Here is a 19,085-nt window from a genome sequence, read left to right on the forward strand (position 1 = left end):
TAGTTCATGGACATATCTTTGCTTAGATTTTTTTATAAATAAATTTACATTCTTGAATTATATATGCGAATATGTAAATACATTTATATATTTGATTATATATTTATATATGTCCTCCAACATTTTTTCACTAGTCACTAGTTTAGAGTTTCATTTGAAGTTAAGTCTGTACTAAATCCTATTCTTCGTGATGAAAGTTTACAAGAGCAATGGTGGACCTAGGGCTTACTGATCTGGAATGGGATAAGAGTTGTTTTTCCTTGGTATTGAATAATCATTAAGGCTTTACAAAAGAAAAATGAGTATACACAAATTTATTGAATAGCAACAGGCATACATAAACTGGTATCGAAGTAACCAAAATAAAAATAAACCAAACACAAACATAGGGCACTAATCAGCTGTGAAACACTTTCCAGCATCATCGTCAGACAAATATAAAAAACTATGCGAGTTGATAGACATAGATGGCCGCGAGTGGATAGATACAGATGGCCGTTATAACACTCTTTGATGGTTAGGTCAAGCTTTGCTGTGTCTTCATTTATATTCCAAGAAGGGAGTCGTCCAGGTATAATATTTAAGCACGCAGTACTGAGATTAATCAGTGCCAGAAGCTTCTAGAAGGCTGTCTAGCATTTCAAGTTATTGTATAAAATTTGAAGGGAATCAAGACCAGTTGTACACACTGACACTGGTCATAGCCCAGCCTTGAAATTTTCAGGTATAAGGAAGTGCATCGCACAGATGGCAAGAGCTTCAGTGAGTGAATCATCCTCTGACACAATAAGTTCTTTAGGGAGGAGTTCTAATGGCGCTAATCATAGTATTTGAAGTTCCCATCCTCTAGTCTGCTATATGATACTCTTCAGCCATGAATACATTTTAAATTATAAAATATCGGTAAAAGCAGGATTCGGATTCTCACTATTACTTTACCAGAGCGTCATTCAAACACCATGCAAAAATTAATCTTAAGATTAAATCAAATATGTAATTCTGTCTATGGATAATACTGCATCATGGGTGCTCCACACACAATAGTTTGTGAAACGTTTTGCATTTGAGCCAGAGACGTAGCTTTTGGCAGTTATCAGAGAGTGTTCAAATACAGATGTCATTCCTGACTAGACATGGTGGAGGGTTATTTGGTGCATATGGCGCAAGTTAGCTCTCTCGCATGAACATATGGTGGGCAGCGCTGCAGACTGCCTGGTCCTTGGCAGTATCCTGCTATGTGATAAAACAGCGCTCCGCCATCTATACCCTCCGTACCTAAAGCATAGAGTTGTCTTCATAGAGCTATCGACATTACAGCTTTTCACTTCCTATAGGTAACACTGTCCGCAGACTCTAACGTACATGAAGATGTCTCTATGAAAGTTACTTGAAAATTTAATCCTTAAGTGAAACTCATCTAACTGCACAATGAACAACTTTTAAGGCTAAAATTATAAAAATTCATGAGCAAACAACTACCAAATAATTTGAGCATAGATTCATCAGGCAGAATTTACCATTTATTCCTTCGGGCATATGGTCGACACATTCGAATGTTGCTCTTTGATTTGTGATATAGCTGGACATAAGGTAGCCTTCATATTCCATAGTCCAAGTGTCTGGGCAGGTTCGCCTCGCAGGTAGCAACATCTAGATGTGTATAGATAAAATAATGTGTCAATTATCTCATGTATATTTGTAATTGTAGATTTTATTGGTTCGCTTGTCTCTGAGTACTAAACCACGAAGCTGTGCTCAAATCACTTTTTTGTCAGATCTAACTCTTTCTCTTCCCAAGTATTATTTTTACCGTGATATAATTAAATATTCAGTAAAGCATAATATTTGACATAAAGAGTGCATATGAGTTTTCACAACTTTTAAACCTCAATGTCTATGGAAAATATTCTGGTACCAAATTAATCAGCATAAAATTTTACATTAACTGATGCCATAAAAACAAGGTTGCAGATGAGCGCGGACACTTTTTCAGCACATCCCACAACAAGTTGAGCATGTTGTGAGCCAGAAGAGTGTGCACTTTTACTATCATTATCATTATTATTATCTCATTATCTTATTATTATAGCTCATATCATTATTATTATCACTGCTAAGAATAGAATAATTGCTGTCACTATTATTGCTACTCAAGAAACCATCTTCATCCATTGATTTGTGAAGCCTGGTTATTGCGAAAAATAGCTGGTTATTGCGAAAAAAAAAAGTGTGCAAACAAATTACCGATTTTGCAAAGTGATACAACTCAGAGCAGCTCAACTCGCTGCTTTGTTGTTGAAAAATAGAAAATTTTATCTTTACCCAACTTTTAAGTTTTAAATCACCTATTTAAAAAAGAATAAAAAAATTTTGTTATAGTTATCTTATAGATATCTACACATTCAAAAATTTTTATTTACCTCTTTACGCAAGCTTACATATGAACAGTGCAAATAAAGTGTCAAGGGAGGCAATTACAAGCTTGGTTCTAGCCGACATCCGAATCTAGATACCTCTAAAATCCTTTCACTTGTCTAAACTTACAGTTAGCACTATAGCCCAAGATTGTGTTAGCACTATAGCCCGAGATTGTGTTAGGAACAAGCTTAAAATTGTAACAAATACTGCTAGTGTGTAGACGCAAAGTTATTATTAGCCCGATAACTTACATGAGCAGATCGGGGAGAGTGACACACCCCGCAGGGCACATTCTGTCCATGCATTTCATCAGGAAAAATCTTTGTTTTGCTCGACATGTATTCAGCTCCATAAATCTAAAATGTCAGAACTAGTTTATTACCTGTTAACAGATTCTTAGCTAGACTGTGAGCCACCAACAAGATGGGGAGGTTTACACTCACGCCTCGTGGTTGTGCTATATAAAGTTTGAAATTTTTAAATTTTGAATTTTGACAAGATGGTCACAGCAATCTCGTGCTTACTAGTTTACTAGTTCCTAGTACTTTTACCGTGACAGTCCGCTGCCATGTGAGAGCTCTTATACCCATATATAAGTTACTAGTACTCCTACCGTGACAGTCCGCTGCCATGTGAGAGCTCTTATACCCATATATAAGTTACTAGTACTCCCACCCTGACAGTCTGCTACCATGTGAGAGCTCGTATACCTATATATAAGTTACTAGTACTCCCACCCTGACAGTCCGCTACCATGTGAAAGCTTTTATACCGTTAGCGTGTGAGTCCACTAAGATGAATGTTCTGAGTTCAAATCCTGTATGATGCAACATATTTTCCTAATATATAACCAAGCTTTGTATGAACTAATACCCTGGCAGTGTGTTGTGAGAGATTATCAGGTGCATAGATATAATAAATCCTATTATATATCTATTTATTATTTATGGGTTAGTTATATCTATGGTTAGGTGTAGTAAGTAGCTGCACAATTGTACCACAATTTGGAAACGTGGCTGATTAGTGCAGGTGGTAGAGTGTTGGTCTACCAATCCAAAAGTCCCGTGGTTACATCCTGTTGAACGCAATCTTTTTTCTTATGCTGTAAGTTTGGCTTCATACAGACGAACAGACAGACGAATGGATGAAGAGACACGGATCTTATTATAATAAATATTTTCCCTGCCTTCCATTGTTATTAACTCTATTCACATTAAAAGTGGTGCGAATCGCGTTACAGGTTTTCTTATAAATACTGCCTACAAAAGTTTCATCTCCAGTTAGATCCCATGCGACTTACCCAGCCAAAGGCCAGAGTATCATTGGACATGTCAAATCTGTTATATTCAGGTTGATTCGGTAAACACAGGTACTGCACACCTCCACCTGACATCCTCTCTGTTGCTGTCGGAGAGCCGGCAGCAAAACCTGAGCAGATAAGAAAAAACTAGAGATGTACTTCCAGCAACTAGCAACTATGGGCAGAGAGTATTACTAAGAGTTCACAGTGACAGTAAGCAATGATGAGTCATACAGTGACAGTGCCAATAGCCCTGCATGAACACTTGGCATTGGCTCACGCTTAAAGAATGGTTTACACTGTATCGCTGTTGTCGGGGTTGTCCTCTCAGTGATTATTCGTCAACCATGTGCACCATAGAGGCAACCATGTGCATCATAGAGGCAACGGGGTATGCCGGGAAAGATTGCAGCTGTGAAAGTTATCTAATATTTCGCTGTGCATTCATGGCAGTCTGCGCATGGCATCACTGTTGTATTGTGGGAGTAACACAACATATGGCATCCCTGTTGTATTGTGGGAGTAACACAACATATGGCATCACTGTTGTATTGTGGGAGTAACATCAACATATGGCATCCCTGTTGTATTGTGGGAGTAACACAACATATGGCATTACTGTTGTATTGTGGGAGTAACACAACATATGGCATCACTGTTGTATTGCGGGAGTAACATCAACATATGGCATCCCTGTTGTATTGTGGGAGTAACACAACATATGGCATCCCTGTTGTATTGTGGGAGTAACACAACATATGGCATCACTGTTGTATTGTGGGAGTAACACAACATATGGCATCACTGTTGTATTGTGGGAGTAACACAACATATGGCATCACTGTTGTATTGTGGGAGTAACCCAACATATGGCATCACTGTTGTATTGTGGGAGTAACACAACATATGGCATCACTGTTGTATTGTGGCAGTAACACAACATATGGTATCACTGTTGTATTGTGGCAGTAACACAACATATGGCATCACTGTTGTATTGTCGGAGTAACACAACATATGGCATCACTGTTGTATTGTGGGAGTAACACAACATATGGCATCACTGTTGTATTGTGGGAGTAACACAACATATGGCATCACTGTTGTATTGTGGGAGTAACATCAACATATGGCATCACTGTTGTATTGTGGGAGTAACACAACATATGGCATCACTGTTGTATTGTGGGAGTTACACAACATATGGCATCACTGTTGTATGATACCGTGCAACAGTGGCCTCATACAACAGTGATGCCACTGTTGCAGCTTTAAATAATAGCCTATCTGTTTTATATCCATTGACTTCTCAAAGGTTTTTGATACAATAGATCACTCTATTTCATTAATAAGCTTAAGCAATTAAATTTTTTTCATTCGTGTTTATAATTAATTCAAAATTATCTATCAAATCGTTTTTAAAATGCACAGAAAATATCCCAACTTTTAGTAATTAAATGTAGAGTGCCACAAAAAGCCATTCTTGGATCAACACTATTTTTGTTATATATAAATGATTTTGTAAAAAGTACTAATAACTTTAAGACTGTTTTGTTTGCTGATGATACTAACTTATTTTATACCGCTAAAAACTTGAATAAAGATATAGCTACAAAAAACAGAGAATTAGACGCGATAGCTAATTGGTGTGACCAAAACAAACTAACATTGAATGTTGACAAGACTAATTTCATAGTTATTCAAAATCTACAAAATCAATTCTGATTACCAAGCCTGTATTCACTGGCTGCAAGTTGGGGCGGCTAATGTTAGGCGACTAGTTATGAACACCTGGAGGTGTGGAGGGGGCGGCGTAAGTCCCCCAACAGGTTTCTCTTATGGGGGGCCTCCAGCGGCGCCTCTCATGTGAAGTTTTAAACAAATTTATCAGAAAGTATGAACATTTTTCTATCTTTTGAGATTTGTTTTGTTTTTGGTGATGTGACTGCCGGAACGTTTTTAGATTAAATTAGGCAAAACTTGACCGCAGTTAAAAGGCTCAGAAAAACGAGATCTTTTTCTTTTGAGCAATTTAACAAAGATCAATTTTGCCAATTTCATTTTAAGTTTACACGGAGGTTTCCACGCTTTCGATGGGACATGGCCAAGCAGATGTTTGGTAAAACTTGACCTTTTGCAAACCTTTATAAAGGTCGCTAACAAGAATATTTTGCCACTGATGATGATAATAATGACGTCTAAGAACTACTAAAAGTTGATGTTTGTCTCCATGGCTTTGAATAAAGTGATATTTTACAACGATAAAAACCGTCTCTAAAGCTGATGAGCAAATAACTGTTCGAGTAAATGATGTTGAGCTGGAGTTATCTAAAGCAATTCATCATTGCGTGGGAACGGACCAAACAAATCCGTTCGAGTTAACCTCGTGTTCGGGATGAAATGTTACATTTTATGCGAGGGCGAGTTATCCGGGTTTGACTGTACTTAGCCGTGGAAAATTCCTAAAAAGTTTGGGCGGCTCATCCGGCCAGCCGCCCCTGGGAATACGGGCCTGCTGGTTACCAAAAAACGTTTCCATGAATGGACAAACATACAAACATACAAATGATGGATAGCATAAAATTTTTAGGCATTACAATAGATATTACACTAAACTGGTCAAGGCATGTAGAATTATTGAAAAAACAACTCCGCCAAAGCTTGTAACTTATTTACTAGGCCTAATTGATCTTACCAGAAACGCCTCTTTCGCTTTTACATAATACTCTATTCAACACTAAAATAGCTTCTCGCTTGGAAGCATGGAGAAATGCTTTGGCCATCCAGAAGCAATTGCTTATAATAGTATATCATAAAAACTCCTATTTTCATCAACTCCTTTGCTTAAAAAATCTTATGTTTTGCCTATACTAACTAAGAATGTCTTTTAGCTTTTACTCAATTTAAATCTCAAACTAACTTGTCAACACATTGTCAATCGTCATTCCATATTTTCAATACCTCTTCCATCCTCCTTACTGCTGGCCATGCTTGTCATCAGCATGAAATTCCTTGCCAATTTAGCTATGAAAAATTGATAGTCATGATGGTTTTAGGGCTGCTTTGAAGCAGTACTTACTGGACTCTTTAGAATAGATTTGTTTCGATTCTTTTTTTTAGACAACCATGTTTTCTTCATAAACAATCTCAATCGTTAACTCGGGCTCCGCGCCTCGAATAGCCGCGCTACTGCGCATTTGAGCCTTCATTGCACCTTTTCTATCATCTTGTTATGTTATGATTTAATGTAAATAAAACAAACAAACAATTCCCACATGGGCCAAACTTTCTTCTCACTGCTCTTAGCAAGACATTAGACGGACAACATGGTTCATATATGACAACTCACTAGTATGATGGCAGTAGGCTGAGAGACTGTCATGTTTACAATTAGTATGCGAGCTGTGTAGTTGTTTAATGGTGGTCAAGTGGTGCGGTTGGTAGTGCGCTTGCTTGCAAATTGGAATATGTGAGCTCAATACTTGTTTGAGGAAACCTTTTTTTAATGATCTTATCGTGGTTTCAGCCGTACAGGGAGACACGACTCATAATATAGTAAAGATTTTTCGTATCACAGTGAATATTTTCCATGTTAAGCAACATGGAGCAGGAGCAGCTCAGAGAGATCAGAAAGGTTCATGCAGAGTCCTAAGAGTTAATGTTTTCAAAAAAAAATTTTTATAGCATATTTTTAAAGAACAGTGTAATTGACGTACTTTAAGGCAAATAGTGCTATATTTTACCTGAGTAGACCAATTCAGCATCTCCATTGCATTCGCTGCGACCCCAGTGCACATAAGTGCTGCCTCTCTCGAATCGAATTGATGAGTTACTCAAGTCAGCCATGATCGAAGGCTCTAAAGTGGATACTACTGATGTAAGCATTGCAACTTCACTCCAAAGTTTCTCTAAGCGGGAGGACAACTCTGCACTAAAAGAATACCAGGAGTAATAACCAGCAACACAAATTGGCTAATGTCTATTATAGATATACTAGTACCTAGAGAGGTACTAGTAGAGGTCTACTGTGCTCTAAGAGATGGTCAGGTGGTAGCGTGCCATGGGGCAGAGTGTAAACTTGCAGGATCAAATCCTGCACAATGCCCTTTTTTCCTAGCTTCCAGCAGTGGCTCCGGATGACGAGCAAATGAATGGACATTATTGTTACTGCTCTTATTATTGTAAAGATCATTATTATTATTGTTTCTATATAAACTATTAGGAAGCTTTTTTTGATAGTCCAATTTCCAGACAACATATAGTCGAAAGGTTTCCTATTGACCATTCAGCACCGGAGTTATCACCACCCTGCTTATGGTTTTTTACTGCATTGAGTTTGAACTTTGCAGATTCCTAAAGTTTCTCATAAGTGATTGAAGTACAACAGTGGAAATATCTCTTTATTTATATTTGTTGTTTAATAGCTCTGTTTTCTTGCAGGAATCAGAAAATTTTGTAAAATGGTTTCTGTATCTTTTGATAAAAAAATGAATAACTGTTTCTTTGCTTGGTTTGAAAATGCTTCTATTTCAAATAAAAAAAGTAAATTCCGAACGTATTCGACGACATTTCTTTGCGCTAAATTAGTGTGAAGGCACCTAACGTGAGCGTACGAATTGACGTTATAAAAACACTCATTGCTGATGGATTCGAATCAATAATACTCAGATAGTAGAGGTAAAAACATTGGTGCAACTAGTTGAAAATTTTATGAAAATGACTTTAGCCATTGTTGAACCGGTGACATCAAAATTAGAGCTGCATTTTTCCTGGTTATTAAAACATGGAAAAAAGATTACCCAGAATCCTATTTGAAATAAAAACAAAAATACATTCCAACTTTGTAAAGTTTGATGAGGTTCTTGATGAATGAATGATAGTTTCTTAACTTTCTTTTTCTACTCTGTTTAACTGGGACATAAATAAATATTCCATAAAACCTAATATTTGACAATAGTCATAACTGTTTATAATTTTTGAGCTATGAGGTCTATGAAAAAGGTTTGATTGCCAAATTAATAAGCATCAGTTTTATAGCACGCGATATTAAAACAAGTCTAGAAAAGCTTGTGCAAAATGAGCTCAAACACTTTCTTAGCACCTTCCTTTACCAACAACTTGAGCTCCGACTTACCATTATTACTTTAGCTAACAGAATTATTATTATTGTCGTTGTTGTTGCTGTTATTGTTGTTGTTGTTGAAAGTAAAACAATCTCTGTTATTAGACCCAGTAGAGAATCATTAGAAGCATATCAGTATTTACAATAAGTGAAGCTCGAGCAGCTGTAATGTTTCTGTCACGGCTGGGTATTGCAAAGAAGAAGTTACAATCAAAATTGAATGTTTTTGTTAAGTCAAAGCTCAGCTCAGAGTGGGCTGTAAACATGTTTTCTATTGGCTCAATGTAAGCCGATGTTTGCTTCATTTTGCTTTAGCGCTGAAACAAAAAGCTAATTAATAAATTACTAATCAAAAGCCTTTCTGCTAAGTCTACTCAAGTCTGATAAGTCTACTCAAGTCTGATAAGTCTACTCAAGTCTGCTAAGTCTACTCAAGTATGCTAAGTTTACTCAAGTATGCTAAGTCTACTCAAGTATGCTAAGTCTACTCAAGTATGCTAAGTCTACTCAAGTCTGCTAAGTCTACTCAAGTCTGCTAAGTCTACTCAAGTATGCTAAGTCTACTCAAGTATGCTAAGTCTACTCAAGTCTGCTAAGTCTACTCAAGTCTGCTAAGTCTACTCAAGTATGCTAAGTCTACTCAAGTCTGATAAGTCTACTCAAGTATGCTAAGTCTACTCAAGTTTGATAAGTCTACTCAAGTCTGCTAAGTCTACTCAAGTATGCTAAGTCTATTCAAGTCTGATAAGTCTACTCGAGTCTGCTAACTCTACTGAAGTCTGAAAAGTCTACTCAAGTCTGCTAAGTCTACTCAAGTCTGATAAGTTTACTCAAGTCTTATAAGATAGGTCTACTGAAGTCTGCTAACTCTACTGAAGTGTGATAAGTCTACTCAAGTCTGCTAACTCTACTGAAGTGTGATAAGTCTACTCAAGTCTGCTAAGTCTGCAAGTAGTCTGCTAAGTCTACTCAAGTCCGCCAAGTATACCCAGGTCTGCCAAGTCTACTCAAGTCGGCATCAATCGGCTCACGATGCACAATGAGTTAAATTTAATAAATTTAAAAAGCTCATTCATTGTTATTTGCCAGATTACTGTTAGAATGACATTTTCATGCTAAAATGGACTTGATTCAATGTTGTTTTTCTGTGCACTCTCTCACTAGATTGGCAAAATTTGAGACAGTAATAAAAGAATATTTGGCTGAATGCTGAATACATATTAACTAGTCTTCACTGAGGTATTTTTTGGCTATAAAATAGTATAAATTATAATAGCTGGCAGGACACCTGCTGTTTTCATCATTGAAAAAAGCTTACCAACAGAATGTCTAGATTAAGTTCTTAATGATTGAGGCATGAAAAGTAATTGCTACAGCTTTTTAGGAGGCCTATTTTCATTGAACCTCCATTCATGGCACAAACTTGCTTGGCAAAAGGTTGAGACAGAAGACCAGTAAAAGTGCAGTAATTGACTGATACTGTACCAGCAATGGACTTTCACTGTAATGAACTGATACTGTACCAGTAATGGGCTTTTATTGTAATGGACTGTTACTGTACCAACAATGGACTTTCACTGTAATGAACTGATACTGTACCAGTAATGGGCTTTTATTGTAATGGACTGATACTGTACCAGCAATGGACTTTCACTGTAATGAACTGATACTGTACCAGTAATGGGCTTTTATTGTAATGGACTGTTACTGTACCAACAATGGACTATTACTGTACCAGAAATGGGCTTTTACTGTAATGGACTGATACTGTACCAGTAATGAACTTTCACTGTAATGAACTGATACTGTACCAGTAATGGGCTTTCACTGTAATGAACTGATACTGTACCAGTAATGGGCTTTTATTGTAATGGACTGTTACTGTACCAACAATGGACTTTCACTGTAATGAACTGATACTGTACCAGTAATGGGCTTTTATTGTAATGGACTGTTACTGTACCAACAATGGACTATTACTGTACCAGAAATGGGCTTTTACTGTAATGGACTGATACTGTACCAGTAATGAACTTTCACTGTAATGAACTGATACTGTACCAGTAATGGGCTTTCACTGTAATGAACTGATACTGTACCAGTAATCACTGGTACAGTATCGTCCCAAAGTATTCCCTAAGTATAGTCCCTAAGAAAGTCGTCCCTAAGGATAGATGTCAAAAATGCCAAAAAGTAGCATAGTAATAAACACGGTACCCTAGGACACTTAAGTATTCGCGGCATCTAACTTTCGCGTTTTCGCGGAGTCATCATCACGCGAAAAATTCATGCGCGAAACTAAACTATCATAACGAACTAGCGAAAATTCGAAATTAAATAGCTATGTTCTACACAGGCCTGTATTCACTGGTTGCAAGTTGGGGGGCTAATGTTAGACGACTAGTTATGAACATCTGGGGTGTGGAGAAGGAGGGGGGGGGTGCTGTAAGCTCCCAACAGGTTTCTCTTATGTAAGGCCTCAGCCGGGCCTCTCACGTGAAGTTTTAAAAAATTTTATTGGCAAGATTTGCTTTGTTTTAGCTGATGTGACTGACAAAACGTTTTAAAATTAAAACAGGCAAAACTTGTATGCAGTTAAAAAGCTCAGAAAGAAGACATCTTTTTCTTTTAAGCGTTTTAACAAAGATCATTTTTGCCGATTTTATTTCAAGTTCATTAAGTAGGATATGGGCAAGCAGATGTTTGCTAAAACTTGATATTTTGCAAACCTTTATAAAAGTCGTTAACAAGAATATTTTGCCGCTAATGAAGATAATAATGACGCCTAAGAACTACTAAAAGTTGATGTTTGTATCTATGGCTTCGAATAAAGTGATATTCTACAGCGATAAAAACCTTTCTATAGCCGTTGGACTATGAAATTCCTAAAAAGTTGGGGCGTCTTAGCCGGCCAGCTGTCCAAGGGAATACGACCCTGTAGTTCATTGATATCCACAACAAAATCGTGATATTAGAAATGCAGATAATTTTGTGTGTGATTGAGCTCATTGGGAAATTTCTAGTAAATTCGTTAGTACACCGAATGAGCAGCATGGCAAAGCAAATTAAGATAACAATTTTTTTTGGAAAAGCCAAGACAAACGAAGAAGATGATGATATCAGTTTAGTCACCGAATTTGTAACTGATGAGGATGAAAGTCTGGTAGGTGAAGTCATACAATTAAATAATACTTATTGTAGTGATGAATTTTACTGCCAACCAAAAACGATAACAACCCTCACCAGGTCCAACCATGTTATACAGTTCTGGTTGTGATGTTGGTTGTTATCTATTTTCTTTTTTATGAGACATGTACTGTATTTGATTTTTTTTTAAATTTGAAATATTGTGAACTCAAAACGTGCCATGGCCATCGCTTGCTATAAATACTTGAGATCTAATATTGGTACTATATCGGTCACGACGGAAAGGACCGAGACGTCATTGATAGTCCAAGAAACAAATGGCAGCAAGCGATCACGTTGAATTATCGATTTCTGCCATACATTTATACCTGCGGGTTACAAATACAAACTAGTCGCAAATATAAAAACTTTTTTTACTAGAGGACCGGACCTGAGGAATCTAATTTGTTTGTTCCACTGTATTTATTTTCACATCACTATATTTTCGCACTCATCAGAGCTGCGAAAATAAGTTGCAGCGAAATTTTACTCTGTGTGCTACTCACGAAACTAAATACTAGCGAAATATAAGTGTCCTAGGGTAATTAGCAAATTTTATCAAAATTACAAAATGTTACAAAATCTTTACTATAAGCGTCTGTCTGAAGTAACGCCTGGAGGTTAGAAAAACCTGTTTTCAATGAAACTCGAACTCACAACTTTCATCATAGCTACCCTGCATTCTACATAGCTACCCTGCATGCTACATAACTACTCTGCATGCTACATAGCTACCCTGCATGCTACATAGCTACTCTGCATGCTACATAGCTACCCTGCATTCTACATAGCTACCCTGCATTCTACATAGCTACCCTGCATGCTACATAGCTACTCTGCATGCTACATAGCTTCCCTGCATTCTACATAGCTACCCTGCATTCTACATAGCTACCCTGCATGCTACATAGCTACTCTGCATGCTACATAGCTACTCTGCATGCTACATAACTACCCTGCATGCTACATAGTTACATAGCTACCCTGCATGCTACCACTTCCAACCATCACAGTCTATGTGAGGGATTGTGATATAAACCTACACACAATTAGCCGTATAGGTTCATGAATACAGCATAACTATCTATACATTATTAGCAGATAAAAATGCTTTTTTTGCCAAAGAGAATCTACTGGTAAGGGCACGAGGCTAGAGCTTCGCAATGGTAATTTGATTGGTTAGCATTTTGAAGGACGATTTAAAAGTTGCCACCCTTTAAAGGCGTATTGCCAAACGTATAAATGATATAATCAATAAATGGCGATTTATCTCACAACTAATGATTGTCAGAGTGATGGCTTTATGTGCTTTCATGTCATGATTTATCTCATGCCTGACGAATTTCAGAGTAAGCTGGAACTAAAACACATGGGCCTTTTAGTCTTATAATATGCTCATCCCATGGCCCTCCATGCCCACAGGCATACATGAAATAAATGTTTCTAATTATCCCGCAAACAAAACAGTTACTTTTTAAGTTGAAAAATACCAAAAATATAAAGAAAAGTTTGCATGTTTTTTACGTAATATAGTAATAGTAAATAGTAATATATCGCAATTCAATTTGATATTGAAAATTTTGTAATATCGAATTGTCGTGTGATTTTTGGAACGCGCAAATCTCTACGCGAGGCATCTGTGCCTCAAACAGTACCATTCAAGGATTATGCGTAATACTAGCTTTTAAATTCCCTATGCGTGACGCATATGCATTCCAAACATCTTCACCTTATCATGTTTGGAGAAAATGGTAAATTTTATTTTGTTCAGGGTACATGTATATGTGCAATAAACGATTCAGGTACATGTATATGTGCAATAGACGATTCAGGTATATGTATATGTGCAATAAATGATTCAGGTACATGTATATGTGCAATAAACGATTCAGGTACATGTATATGTGCAATAAACGAGTCAGGTACATGTATATGTGCAATAGATGATTCAGGTACATGTATATGTGCAATAGACGATTCAGGTACATGTATATGTGCAATAGACGATTCAGGTACATGTATATGTGCAATAAACGATTCAGGTACATGTATATGTGCAATAGATGATTCAGGTACATGTATATGTGCAATAGATAATTCAGGTACATGTATATGTGCAATAAATGATTCAGGTACATGTATATGTGCAATAGATGATTCAGGTACATGTATATGTGTAACAGATGATTCAGGTACATGTATATGTGCAATAGATGATTCAGGTACATGTATATGTGTAACAGATGATTCAGGTACATGTATATGTGCAATAGATGATTTAGCTACATGTATATGTGCAATAGATGATTCAGGTACATGTATATGTGCAATAAATGATTCAGGTACATGTATATGTGCAATAGATAATTCAGGTACATGTATATGTGCAATAAACGATTCAGGTACATGTATATGTGCAATAGATGATTCAGGTACATGTATATGTGCAATAGATGATTCAGGTACATGCATATGTGTAATAAATGATTCAGGTACATGTATCTGTGCAATAAACGATTCAGGTACATGTATATGTGCAATAGACGATTCAGGCACATGTATATGTGCAATAGACGATTCAGGTACATGTATATGTGCAATAGATGATTCAGGTACATGCATATGTGTAACAGATGATTCAGGTACATGTATATGTGCAATATATGATTCAGGTACATGTATATGTGCAATAGATGATTCAGGTACATGTATATGTGCAATAAACGATTCAAGTACATGTATATGTGCAATAGATGATTCAGGTACATGCATATGTGTAACAGATGATTCAGGTAGATGTATATGTGCAATATATGATTCAGGTACATGTATATGTGCAATAGATGATTCAGGTACATGTATATGTGCAATAAACGATTCAGGTACATGTATATGTGCAATAGATGATTCAGGTACATGTATATGTGCAATAAACGAGTCAGGTACATGTATATGTGCAATAGATGATTCAGGTACATGTATATGTGCAATAAATGATTCAGGTACATGTATATGTGCAATAAACGATTCAGGTACATGTATATGTGCAATAAACGAGTCAGGTACATGTATATGTGCAATAGATGATTCAGGTACATGTATATGTGCAATAAATGATTCAGGTACATGTATATGTGCAATAGATGATTCAGGTACATGTATATGTGCAATAAATGATTCAGGTACATGTATATGTGCAATAGATGATTCAGGTACATGCATATGTGTAATAAATGATTCAGGTACATGTATCTGTGCAATAAACGATTCAGGTACATGTATATGTGCAATAGACGATTCAGGTACATGTATATGTGCAATAGACGATTCAGGTACATGTATATGTGCAATAGATGATTCAGGTACATGCATATGTGTAACAGATGATTCAGGTACATGTATATGTGCAATAGACGATTCAGGTACATGTATCTGTGCAATAGACGCTTTAGGTACATGTATATGTGCAATAGATGATTCACGTACATGTATATGTGCAATAGATGATTCAGGTACATGTATATGTGCAATAGATGATTCAGGTACATGTATATGTGCAATAAACGATTCAGGTACGTATATGTGCAATAGACGATTCAGGTACATGTATATGTGCAATAGATGATTCAGGTACATGTATCTGTGCAATAGACGCTTCAGGTACATGTATATGTGCAATAGATGATTCACGTACATGTATATGTGCAATAGATGATTCAGGTACATGTATATGTGCAATAGATGATTCAGGTACATGCATATGTGTAACAGATGATTCAGGTACATGTATATGTGCAATAGATGATTCAGGTACATGTATATGTGCAATAAACGATTCAGGTACATGTATATGTGCAATAGACGATTCAGGTACATGTATATGTGCAATAGATGATTCAGGTACATGTATATGTGCAATAAATGATTCAGGTACATGTATATGTGCAATAGATGATTCAGGTACATGTATATGTGCAATAAATGATTCAGGTACATGTATATGTGCAATAGATGATTCAGGTACATGCATATGTGTAATAAATGATTCAGGTACATGTATCTGTGCAATAAACGATTCAGGTACATGTATATGTGCAATAGACGATTCAGGTACATGTATATGTGCAATAGACGATTCAGGTACATGTATATGTGCAATAGATGATTCACGTACATGTATATGTGCAATAGATGATTCAGGTACATGTATATGTGCAATAGATGATTCAGGTACATGTATATGTGCAATAAACGATTCAGGTACATGTATATGTGCAATAGACGCTTTAGGTACATGTATATGTGCAATAGATGATTCAGGTACATGTATATGTGCAATAGACGATTCAGGTACATGTATATGTGCAATAGATGATTCAGGTACATGCATATGTGTAACAGATGATTCAGGTACATGTATATGTGCAATAGATGATTCAGGTACATGTATATGTGCAATAAACGATTCAGGTACATGTATATGTGCAATAGACGATTCAGGTACATGTATATGTGCAATAGATGATTCAGGTACATGTATATGTGCAATAAATGATTCAGGTACATGTATATGTGCAATAGATGATTCAGGTACATGTATATGTGCAATAAATGATTCAGGTACATGTATATGTGCAATAGATGATTCAGGTACATGCATATGTGTAATAAATGATTCAGGTACATGTATCTGTGCAATAAACGATTCAGGTACATGTATATGTGCAATAGACGATTCAGGTACATGTATATGTGCAATAGACGATTCAGGTACATGTATATGTGCAATAGATGATTCAGGTACATGCATATGTGTAACAGATGATTCAGGTACATGTATATGTGCAATAGACGATTCAGGTACATGTATCTGTGCAATAGACGCTTTAGGTACATGTATATGTGCAATAGATGATTCACGTACATGTATATGTGCAATAGATGATTCAGGTACATGTATATGTGCAATAGATGATTCAGGTACATGTATATGTGCAATAGACGATTCAGGTACGTATATGTGCAATAGACGATTCAGGTACATGTATATGTGCAATAGATGATTCAGGTACATGTATCTGTGCAATAGACGCTTCAGGTACATGTATATGTGCAATAGATGATTCACGTACATGTATATGTGCAATAGATGATTCAGGTACATGTATATGTGCAATAGATGATTCAGGTACATGCATATGTGTAACAGATGATTCAGGTACATGTATATGTGCAATAGATGATTCAGGTACATGTATATGTGCAATAAACGATTCAGGTACATGTATATGTGCAATAGACGATTCAGGTACATGTATATGTGCAATAGATGATTCAGGTACATGTATATGTGCAATAAATGATTCAGGTACATGTATATGTGCAATAGATGATTCAGGTACATGTATATGTGCAATAAATGATTCAGGTACATGTATATGTGCAATAGATGATTCAGGTACATGCATATGTGTAATAAATGATTCAGGTACATGTATCTGTGCAATAAACGATTCAGGTACATGTATATGTGCAATAGACGATTCAGGTACATGTATATGTGCAATAGACGATTCAGGTACATGTATATGTGCAATAGATGATTCAGGTACATGCATATGTGTAACAGATGATTCAGGTACATGTATATGTGCAATAGACGATTCAGGTACATGTATCTGTGCAATAGACGCTTTAGGTACATGTATATGTGCAATAGATGATTCATGTACATGTATATGTGCAATAGATGATTCAGGTACATGTATATGTGCAATAGATGATTCAGGTACATGTATATGTGCAATAAACGATTCAGGTACATGTATATGTGCAATAGACGATTCAGGTACATGTATATGTGCAATAGATGATTCAGGTACATGTATCTGTGCAATAGACGCTTCAGGTACATGTATATGTGCAATAGATGATTCACGTACATGTATATGTGCAATAGATGATTCAGGTACATGTATATGTGCAATAGATGATTCAGGTACATGTATATGTGCAATAAACGATTCAGGTACATGTATATGTGCAATAGACGATTCAGGTACATGTATATGTGCAATAGATGATTCAGGTACATGTATATGTGCAATAAACGATTCAGGTACATGTATATGTGCAATAGACAATTCAGGTACATGTATATGTGCAATAGATGATTCACGTACATGTATATGTGCAATAGATGATTCAGGTACATGTATATGTGCAATAGATGATTCAGGTACATGTATATGTGCAATAGACGATTCAGGTACGTATATGTGCAATAGACGATTCAGGTACATGTATATGTGCAATAGATGATTCAGGTACATGTATCTGTGCAATAGACGCTTCAGGTACATGTATATGTGCAATAGATGATTCACGTACATGTATATGTGCAATAGATGATTCAGGTACATGTATATGTGCAATAGATGATTCAGGTACATGCATATGTGTAACAGATGATTCAGGTACATGTATATGTGCAATAGATGATTCAGGTACATGTATATGTGCAATAAACGATTCAGGTACATGTATATGTGCAATAGACGATTCAGGTACATGTATATGTGCAATAGATGATTCAGGTACATGTATATGTGCAATAAATGATTCAGGTACATGTATATGTGCAATAGATGATTCAGGTACATGTATATGTGCAATAAATGATTCAGGTACATGTATATGTGCAATAGATGATTCAGGTACATGCATATGTGTAATAAATGATTCAGGTACATGTATCTGTGCAATAAACGATTCAGGTACATGTATATGTGCAATAGACGATTCAGGTACATGTATATGTGCAATAGACGATTCAGGTACATGTATATGTGCAATAGATGATTCAGGTACATGCATATGTGTAACAGATGATTCAGGTACATGTATATGTGCAATAGACGATTCAGGTACATGTATCTGTGCAATAGACGCTTTAGGTACATGTATATGTGCAATAGATGATTCATGTACATGTATATGTGCAATAGATGATTCAGGTACATGTATATGTGCAATAGATGATTCAGGTACATGTATATG

At 36.3% G+C, this 19,085-nt stretch overlaps 1 protein-coding gene across 2 annotated transcripts in view; it reads right to left on the reverse strand.

Annotated features, from left to right (window-relative positions):
- Window positions 1–299: 299 nt before the first annotated feature.
- The window catches only part of LOC137398672 (uncharacterized), a 38,456-nt gene continuing 19,670 nt past the window's right edge, over window positions 300–19,085 (reverse strand). For both annotated transcript variants that reach the window (XM_068084854.1, XM_068084855.1), the window contains exons 4-8: window positions 7,462–7,649; window positions 3,719–3,846; window positions 2,670–2,774; window positions 1,518–1,650; window positions 300–1,275 (exon numbers count right to left, since the gene is read on the reverse strand). In XM_068084854.1, coding sequence (XP_067940955.1) covers window positions 1,145–1,275; window positions 1,518–1,650; window positions 2,670–2,774; window positions 3,719–3,846; window positions 7,462–7,649 — 685 coding nt within the window. In that variant the 3' untranslated portion in view covers window positions 300–1,144. The remainder of the gene's footprint in view (window positions 1,276–1,517; window positions 1,651–2,669; window positions 2,775–3,718; window positions 3,847–7,461; window positions 7,650–19,085) is intronic.

Source organism: Watersipora subatra, chromosome 6 (assembly GCF_963576615.1).
Source record: "Watersipora subatra chromosome 6, tzWatSuba1.1, whole genome shotgun sequence".
Classification (NCBI taxonomy): Eukaryota; Metazoa; Bryozoa; class Gymnolaemata; order Cheilostomatida; family Watersiporidae; genus Watersipora; species Watersipora subatra.